The sequence below is a fragment of the Electrona antarctica genome (assembly GCF_951216825.1).
Source record: "Electrona antarctica genome assembly, chromosome: 12".
Lineage (NCBI taxonomy): Eukaryota > Metazoa > Chordata > Actinopteri > Myctophiformes > Myctophidae > Electrona > Electrona antarctica.
Genome location: NC_136793.1, coordinates 27,211,378 through 27,221,254, shown reverse-complemented (window position 1 = coordinate 27,221,254; position 9,877 = coordinate 27,211,378). Strand labels below are relative to the sequence as shown.

General features: G+C 40.6%; 2 protein-coding genes across 2 annotated transcripts; both read right to left on the bottom strand.

Annotated features, from left to right (window-relative positions):
• Positions 1-863: 863 nt before the first annotated feature.
• Positions 864-4,096, bottom strand: mpeg1.1 (macrophage expressed 1, tandem duplicate 1; the record flags this gene model as incomplete). Its single annotated transcript, XM_079516934.1, has 2 exons — positions 864-2,540; positions 3,644-4,096. The coding sequence occupies 2 exons, from the start codon at positions 4,094-4,096 to the stop codon at positions 864-866; spliced, it is 2,130 nt and encodes a 709-aa protein (XP_079373060.1).
• Positions 4,097-6,512: 2,416 nt separating this feature from the next.
• LOC306934364 (uncharacterized protein) lies at positions 6,513-7,206 on the bottom strand (the record flags this gene model as incomplete). Its single annotated transcript, XM_079516933.1, has 1 exon — positions 6,513-7,206. Exon 1 carries the CDS (start codon positions 7,116-7,118, stop codon positions 6,513-6,515), a length of 606 nt encoding a protein of 201 aa, XP_079373059.1. The 5' UTR covers positions 7,119-7,206.
• Positions 7,207-9,877: the final 2,671 nt, after the last annotated feature.

Sequence of the window (9,877 nt, the reverse complement as noted above, 5' to 3'; positions counted from 1 at the left end):
TTCAAAGTCACTTTGTGTATTATAATAATCCTTGGAAATATCTGTATGTCTTTTAAGGTCACCTGATTGGAGGTACATATGTGCATATTTCGGGGGTTTTTTCCCTATCCAATCCCATCATTGACCAATTTGAATAATATACAAGAATTGAATTCCTTGCTCTGCTGTCAGCGTGCACAACAATGTGGGAATGTGTAATTTATGTGAGATTAGTGGCTCACACTAACAGACATTGCCAAATGCATCAAGGTTTCAATTTGAGGCAAGTAGCACATGACCTTGCTCCCCTCAAGAGGGTGCTGTTTACTTTGTGTATCCATGGGGGCGTCAACTCTGTCTAGTTTGCTGACTTTGACTAATGTTTTTGAGTGGTGCTAGCCACTCTTATGCGGAGCGATGTATGTGTAATGTATGTACGTACGTACATACATATGTGTACGTACGTGTCCGTGCTGCAACACTTAAAGTGGCCAGTACAGCACACACACAAAGTGAGGATAACATTTTTAAGAAACAGGAAAGCAACTACTGGGTTTGTGCCTATGATTATTTCCACATGTGTGCCCCTTATATGAATGGTGTATATATTTTTATGCTGTACATTCAGGAATACATATATAAAAGAGGCCAGTTTCAGTCAATATGCAAATGTTACATAATTTAATAAAAGCTCCAAACATACAGTATAGTAGAATGAAGTTACTTATGATTCTAACTTTTTTTTAGAAGAGCCATAGTGTACAGTACACAACATCAAAGGACTCAAAAGAAAACCCTGTTTCACAAACATTAAACTTTTAATTTCACCAACATATTGGCTGTCATTACAAAATTGCTCATTGTGTATGGGTCTGATCTTGAAGCTAACCCATGTTTCTGTCGTCCTCCTGTCTCTGCTCTGTTCCGTCACTCCCTGCCTCTCCATCTATTTCCTCATATCCCCTCCCCCTCCTGAACACAGACACGCCCCCCCAGCTCCTCTTTACCATGACCATCACACCTACTGCCACTAAGATCACAAGCCCAATCACTCCAAAGGCCAGCCCTGTCTTTGCTCCGCCAGACATCTGACTTGATTGTGGGTCAACTGCCTGCTGTGCAATCTCATTGATTTCCTCTAGGCTGGACAGTTTCCACATCTTGGCCTCTCCCATTCTTACCCAGCTCTTGTTTGCCTCCGTCATAACCATAACCGTGTTTGTTGCTAGCATGCTAATCAATGGTGGTCGAGTGAAAGGGGGTAGGCGAATCGGCAGCAGTTTATCTCCCGTGAACAAACCTGACTGCACACAGTATAGGATCTCACAGCCATCGCTGATGCTGACTAGATGTTGACTGAACTTGGGGGGACAGCGATGTTGACCCCCTGACAAGGGGTTGACCGACTCGCAGCTGAACAGGCCTCCAAAGTCCACAGAGTGTCTGGTGCCAATCTCATAGTCATTACTCAAACAGATCATCAGACCGTCAGAAAGAAACTTCACAGGGATGAAGTTAGGGGGACAGTTCTTGACTTTGGTAAGGGGGTTCTGGAGGGACGGGCCATAGAATCCTCCAAATAAATAACCTGAGTTTTTTGGTGCCTTTCCGTTAACGGAGCACCAGTAGGTGTCAACACGAGCCGAGCGAACGTAATGGTTGTTGTGGCAAACCTTATGGTGACACTTATTTAACCATCTCGACACACAGTGACATTCATATGAGTTGTAACTTTGATGTCTCACCTCTGATCTCAATAAAGTGGGGGAGTAAGGCTGATGGCAGGAATAATCACCGGTTATTGGGTTTTTCTGAGCCAGGGCCTGGCAAAGTGGATCTGCATCTCGGCTGAGTTTCGCACAATGCTGGTAGACGCCACCAAAACTGACGTTTGAGGCGGCGCCTTCACAAGAGTTGTCATCAACGTTTGCCTGAAAGTTGAAGTTTTGTGAATCAACTTTGATACAGCCAGGATGGGTGTTGACTGTGAAGTAGTGATCTATGGCCTCACGTACGGACAGAGCCACCTTCTCAACGGTGGGCTCTGGTAGATCAGGGAAGGTGTTGGTGTTTATGATGTAGTGTAGCGGTAGACCCGACTGGTCAATACCAACGAGGTTGTTCTTGATATTTTCCTGCCACTTCTGCAGTGTGATGCCGGGGTAGAAAGGCAGGCCTCCATGGCTCTTTACCAACGAATAGTGAATGTTGGACTGATATGTTTGAAGTTTTGAACTCTGTTGTGTGTTATGGCTACTTATATCAAATTTGAGTTTGTCGAAAAAGTTCAAGCCAGCCGTGGCTGTGATGGAGGAACTCTGTGACACACTGTCAGACACATACGTGGAATGAAGGTAGTCCTCCTGCACTAAGGAGGCTCCAGCATCAACACTTGTTATGACGTGGGTTCCATAGTCGAGCACCATCTTCTCAGAAAGATATTTTGCCCATTTTGTTTGGTTGTTTTCAATGGCATCGGCTATCCCCTCTGCTTGCTGAGCAAATCGTGAGTCGAGAGTGAAGTCCGGATATGCCTTTACTGTGTAGATGAAGTTGCGGACCTGCAATGGAAAGGATCTCGTCATTATCTTGATTGATTGATTGAAATATTTATTAACAGTTTGCAGAATTACAGTACATTTCAAGCACAAACTCAATACAAAGACTGTTAACTGTGGATGACCCAATTAAGCATTACACTTGTTTACAAGAGGGTCCACCTTGTTTAATTCATCAAAACATTTAGAGACGTACAAATAGACACTTCTATTATAGTCAAAGAACAGAACAGGAATTCATCATACAAATTCAGATTTTACAAAGGCCACATCAGGGCTTGGTGCTTATAGCTGCAATACTTTTAAAAGTAACTTTTATTTAAATGCATTTATTCAAACAGAATATATTATATTCACACATGTTATGGATGAAAACTTGGAAATTATTCTGAATGCTTGCTTCATCCAAAATACAGTGTATAATAATTATTAGGTGCCCAGCCCACTTGGACTTATAGAACTAAGGACACAACATATAAATCACTACATCAATATTGCATATATATTTGCAAAAAAAAATATATATATATATATATATATATATATATATATATATATATATATATATATGGTACATATCGGTTTAGTACAGCAAACAGAACATTCTGCCTTTTTTTAAGCAAAATTACCTTTACTGAAACATAATTCTTAATAACTTAAAGGACCACTTCACCACTTTTCAACTTCTCTTCCTATAATTGGTCCTAACTAATGTAATGTTCATGATAAAATACCACCATTTTTTCCTACTCAGTCTATGTCTCATAGGAAGGCTGTGGGCAGTTCAGAAACCCGTCCACCAGTGACATCATCGATGGTAAATCCAAGCTAATAGAAACGGCAGGCTTTCTTTTCCTGAAAAGTTGCAATGCAAAAGTTCTCACGATAATAAAAAAATATTTTAAAACAAATCTGCCTAATGATGATGTCACTGGTGGACGGGTGTTCGAACTGCCCAAAGCCCTCCTATGAGACACAGACTGAGTAGGAAAAAAAGGTGGTGTTTTATCATGAACATTAGTGAGGACCAATTATATGAAGAGATGTTGAAAAGTGGTGAAGTGGTCCTTTAATAATATATGTCAAAATATATTAGCTTAACTCACTTGAACTCTGGCTAATGTTGAAGCGTCTTTGACCTGGTGAGTTTTCATCCTCTGGTTCTCAACAGAGAACTTGCCATTCAGTACTGAAAAGAAGGATATGTCTGAATTTATAGTGAAAGATGTGGAGCTTTTCTGCTCCAACCATGAGCTGATGATCTCTGAGTTGGTCTCTAGTCCTGTCTCCTTCTGAGGGATGACAAACACCTCATCTGGGATAAAGTAGAGCCCGTCCTCTGTGGTCTGGCACTCGGAGTAGTCAAAATTCATCACCCGACCCATGTCTACATTCCTCAAATTGTCCCAGCCTCCCCCTGGCAGCACCTCCAGAGCTGTGATGGAGAGGTTGGTGGAGGTACGGCATTGACGGAGCCAGTTGGTGGGGTGGCTGAGTGGGTGAGGGGAGCAGGTATGGAGGAAACAGAGAATGAGCAATGTTCCTGCACTTCGAGCCATGGCTAAATGGGAACTGGGAACGGCACAAGTATGAACGTTTATATAGATCAAGCCTATAGTTCCTCATTCTTGTTTTCAAATGTCAGGTGACATTATTTTGTACCTAGTACCTACCTAGTTAGTTATCCTACACTGTCTTAGAGGGAAGTCTAGATATTTATAGGCCTAATTGATCAAGCCTATAGTTCCTCATTCTTGTTCCTCATTCTTTTCAAATGACAGCTGACAACACGTTCTCATAGTGTGTGTGTGTGTGTGTGTGTGTGTGTGTGTGTGTGTGTGTGTGTGTGTGTGTGTGTGTGTGTGTGTGTGTGTGTGTGTGTGTGTGTGTGTGTGTGTGTGTGTGTGTGTGTGTGTGTGTGTGTGGACACTTATTTTTTAATTTAAATCACACACAGTCATACAGTCGGTGAAAAATGCGCTTTATCTTTAGTCACATGGGAAGATATGAAATTTATAGGAAGTGCACAGAATAGTGTTCCTTTTTACATGTTGGTTATAGGTCACATACCATGTGATTGGACATTCCTGAATCTGAACAGACTGTATTCAAGCCAAGGCTTTGTCTCTGTCAAAATAAGTAATAACATGTGAACCGGGAGATGATACAAAGTAAATAATGGTTCAGCCATGAGCTAGCTAACTTAAAATTAACTTGAAATTAAAGAGAGTGTAAGTGGTTTTTTGGGTTGTTTTTTTGTTATGTTATTTATTGTTAAAATGTTTAAACGTTAGGCTAATTGTTCAGTAAAAGGGGTCTACCTGTCTCCACCAATTTAGAAAACAAAATACATTTTCAGGTGAGTTGCTACCGATTTATCAGCTTCAATCCAACTTTGTCTGCTCACTGCTTTGTGTCATCACTTCCAATTGAACCCTGCATGAGTTCTGACTAGATCAAATTGGTGTCCTGACCTGAAAATCATAGGCTATTGTTTGTTTACTAAAGAGCTGGAGAGATGTTACTGAAATAATACTCTTGGCAATGATTACTTCATTACTATCATAGTCATAATATAGATCTATTTAATTTATTTATTTTACCTAAATGCCTAAATGAAAATTGTAAGCCTAAATTAACTGACATTTAAGTATATTGCAATTCGAAAAACTTTGATAAAGAGTTTTTAGATTGTGTGACACACAAGCATATCATATGCAAACAATTGAATCAAAACACGCCATAATATCAAATACTAATGGGGAACGTTTATTAAAACTTTTCAAATACTTGTACCTTATTCTTCCCAGTAGATGGCGTAAAAAACATCGTACAAGATCTAACTTCGTATTGGCAGCAGGTGACAAACAGGTCAGTGACTGTTAAAGGCTACATAACTCAACTCAACACTTCAACCACACCACACCACACTGTTAAATTAAATCTTAATTGAGGATTAGCCTGCCTCGGGACTATAGTAATTAGATTGGCGCCACAGCTCCCTCGAACTGAATTTATTCTATGAAATGTTTTTGCTGCTGATAAGAATAACGAACACTTCTCGTCACACCCTTCATCGGTCAATGTTGTTTGAGATAATAATTACCTCAAGTGGCTGTGTAGAGACTGACCTGCCATGACATAACGTCATCTGCTGCTCCATGGGCCAAATGATGAGCTATATGTGTTCCCAAACGTAAAATTAGCCAGGCTATACTATGTCTTACTGTAAAAGCACCTGTGTTATTTTAACAGGGTCTACAAACATACCATTTGGAAACAGTCAACACCAAGAGTTATACCAATGGATATAGATATAGACCAAATGATTTTACAGTTAGAAATACGCTTTAAGTTTCAATAGTAGGCAACAGATTTGAATGACAAGCATGGATAATGTAGGACATGCAAAATTGCGAATGGAGTTTTATTTATTTTTGTCACACGTGTTTATGCTTCTATAACCTATAGTTTAGTAGGCTATAGTTAAAATATTATTTTCATAACAAATCCCATTTGGTAGTAAAATGCTCGTGGACTCGTGCGTAATGTGCGCAATGATCTCCAGTCTTTCCAAAACGCATAGGCATATAATCAATCAATCAATCAAACTTTATTAAAGACACAAGGTCCATAGTGACATAAAAAAAACAAACATACAAATACAGAGACAAACAAAAGAATAAATATACTATAGCCTATGTAGCAGTATAGCCGCATACTCTCGCCATCGTTTAGCAGCATAATAATTATGAGTCGAAAACATCAAACATCTATTTCGAATTTCACGCAATAGTGCATGGAATCTTCTAATAATCTAACGAATGAGATTGTCCAGCTTTAGGCTATTCACTTGAGCACACTTTTTTTCCTGTTTTTATATAGGTCTAATTTGTATTGTAAAAAGGCAGATGTAAACCCTCTAAAAAGAGAGAAAATCGTGTAATAGAAATAGGACACAGATTAGGTGATGAATTAAAATTCGGGGCCTTTTCGGGGACTCTTCTTGGCTGCAGCTTTAGCTCGGGTCGCTCTTCTGGCGACACCGGCCTTGGCTTTTCGGGGACTCTTCTTGGGCTTCTTGGCTGCAGCAGGTCTTTTAGTCTTCTTAGCTGGGCTCTTTGTCTTTCTCCTTTTCGCGGGAGACTTCTTAGCCGCCGGCGCGCTGGGCGCAGCAGCATCTCCAGCCACCGTGACAGCTGCTTTCTGGGCCGGCCTCTTGACGTTAGACCGTCGCCTCTTGGCCGCTGCGCCGCCTGACGCCCGCCTCTTCACCACCTTCTTCTTTCGAGGTGTGGGGGGCTTCTTGTTGAGCCTGAAAGAGCCCGAGGCGCCCGTGCCCTTGACCTGCACCAGGCACTTGTTCGCCACCATGCGCCGCACGGTGAGCAGGACCCTCGCCTTGTTCTTCAGCACGTCGTACCCGCCGGCCTGCAGGGCTTTCTTCAGCGCCGCCAGGGACGTGCCGCCGCGCTCCGTGGAACCCGAGAGGGCCTTCACGATCAGGTCGGCCACAGTGGGGCCATTCTTCTTCACCTTGAGTCTCCTCCCCGCGGGACACTTGGGTTTCACAGCAGACATGTTAAATGTTGTCTGCTTCTTCAGGCCAAGTGAGAAGTGACTGATGGACTAGTGAGTGATGGATGGTAGACTGACAGTGCAGACACTTCTTTACTGACACCCACTCACACTGACAAGGCTTATAAAGCGTCATTGAGAACCGCGTAGACTCAACTCATCTCATGGCCACAGAGCCCTTCTCAGTCCTTCCATTAAATTAAAACATGGAAGGACTTGTGTTTTCTTCACGCAGATTCTGTTAAATTTCATTGATTACAAGTATGACATTGCTAGAAGAAATACACCATGAGATTCAGAATACACTTGAGAGTCTGCTGAGAGAGCCAATTAAGGCGATTATCAAAAACCTGTGTGACTTTATTGTTAAATTGCCCGGCCAGTGCTTCTGTTTCATTTCAAGATATATTTTTTTGGACGTTTAAGCTAAGTTTCGTTCTGTAAATACGTTAGTGCAAACTTCAAAAACTCCACGTGCAAACATAAATATGATTGATACAATGACTCAAAAACGGAATTTAATTTGAGTGATATTAGGGATTTAAAAACATAAAAAAATGACCAAAGAAGCACAACTCATTTTAGACACATTGACAAATGAAACATATACGATTTGGCTCCAATAGCCTAAATAAATAAAAAGTTGATCTGACTTTTCTCCGAAGCAGATGAATCTTCACATTTTGCATTATGTATTTCATGTGGAAAAAGGCTAACATATAAGCCTTTTTCCATTGGCATGTGTGCATGGCATTTGTATCAGTGTGACTATGTCTGGGTGGTGCATGGAACTTAGCCAAAATATCAGTCTGTGCGCGGGCTGGAGAGATTGAGAGAAACGAATGTATGACTCATTTGGCGCGGGCTTTTCCCCCACTTTATCCAACACATTCTCGCATTATATCAAGGAGTATTCATGTAATTCTGTTATATTAGCCTATATAGATTATTTTACTTATGTGATTATGTGTGACGCACACACACACACACACACACACACACACACACACACACACACACACACACACACACACACACACACACACACACACACACACACACACACACACACACACACACAACACAAAATGCAAAGACAACAGTGGATAACTAATTTGAAAGGTCTTGAATGACCTCTATACTTTAGTGCTATATTGTGTCACTGAATAGTGCAAAAACATATAATTTCATCCTCTTATACCTCAGAAATATAAAATCTAAACAGATCGTCTCCCATGCGCCCCAAAAGTTTAAAACAATAGGCCTGTACGCTTCCAATGCAAATGTCATTAGTCACAAGTTTCCTGTGTGAAAACCACATTAGATCCACTCTTTATCTCTCTCTCTCAATTCAATTCAAAGGAGCTTTATTGGCATGAGAAAACATACGTTTACAATCAAGATAAAACAATTCAATAAACATGTAAACAGAGCTGTGTTATATTAACACTTTGAGTAATACTATCTTGTGAGACTATAAAAGATGTGTGCATTTTCTGTCAGAGATAGTTATACATCCATATAGGAGACGCTTTATACTTTTGAAAGTTGACAGCAGTATTTCAATGTTTTAAACATGTTATAAACATTTGGTGGTTTTCAAAATCTCCTTGGGTGATTGTAATCCGTGGGAAGTACATGTCTCTGGTGTCTTGGTACAGTGGACAGACGGTTAGGAAGTGTAGCTCAGTCTCTACCTCGTTGTGTGTGCAATGGGTGCATAGTCTTCTTGTGGGAGCCAGGTCTGCCTATAGGGGAATTTCTCAATCGTAAGACTGCATGTGTTCGCTGAGTCTATACGGTTTGTAATCCATTTTGGAATTATATTCCACTAGTAGTTTTGGACTGGAACCAGTTGGTGTAAAGCTCACTGAGCATGTTGATGAACTCATTATGCATGTTGTGCTCATAGGGTGTGATTCTTCCATGTGTGGGGCTGGGAATGGTTGTTTTCAGAGCTTGGGCATAAGTGTATTGGGGTGTGGTTGGTGGTGCTTGCATGTGCGTGGATGGTGGTGGGTATGTGTATGTGGTGGGCATGAGGGGGGGTGGGCCTGCCTGTGGTGTGCTGGCATGGCCTCCGGGTGGAGCAGGGGGGCCTTGGCTGTAGGGTGGTGTCCTCTCTCTCTCTCTCTCTCTCTCTCTCTCTCTCTCTCTCTCTCTCTCTCTCTCTCTCTCTCTCTCTCAATTCAATTCAATTCAATTCAATTCAATTCAATTCAATTCAATTCAATTCAATTCAATTCAATTCAATTCAATTCAATTCAATTCAATTCAATTTAATTCAATTCAATTCAATTGAGCTTTATTGGCATGAGAATTGAGAACGTATACGTTTACATTGCCAAAGCAGAAGTGGAACAAGACAATCAAAATAAAACAATGTATTTTCAAATAAATATTGGATATGGAATTAAATAAAGTTGTAAACAGAGCTGTGTTACATTAATACTTTGGGTAATACTATCTTGTGAAACTATAAAAAGATTGTGCATTTTCTGTCAGAGATAGTTATACAATATACATAGGAGACGTTATGCTTTATACTTTTGATAAACACAATGGTTTGTATTCCTTCTCCTGTCACAAAGCTCACAAATCTCTTTTTCACAAATCATTGCAGCCTACTTCACCCAACAGATATGGGAGTTTTTCTCTCAATTCAAATTTCAATTCAATTCAAAGGAGCTTTATTGGCATGAGAAAACACGTTTTCAAATATACGTTTACATTGCCCAAGCAAAAGTCGAACAAGACAATCA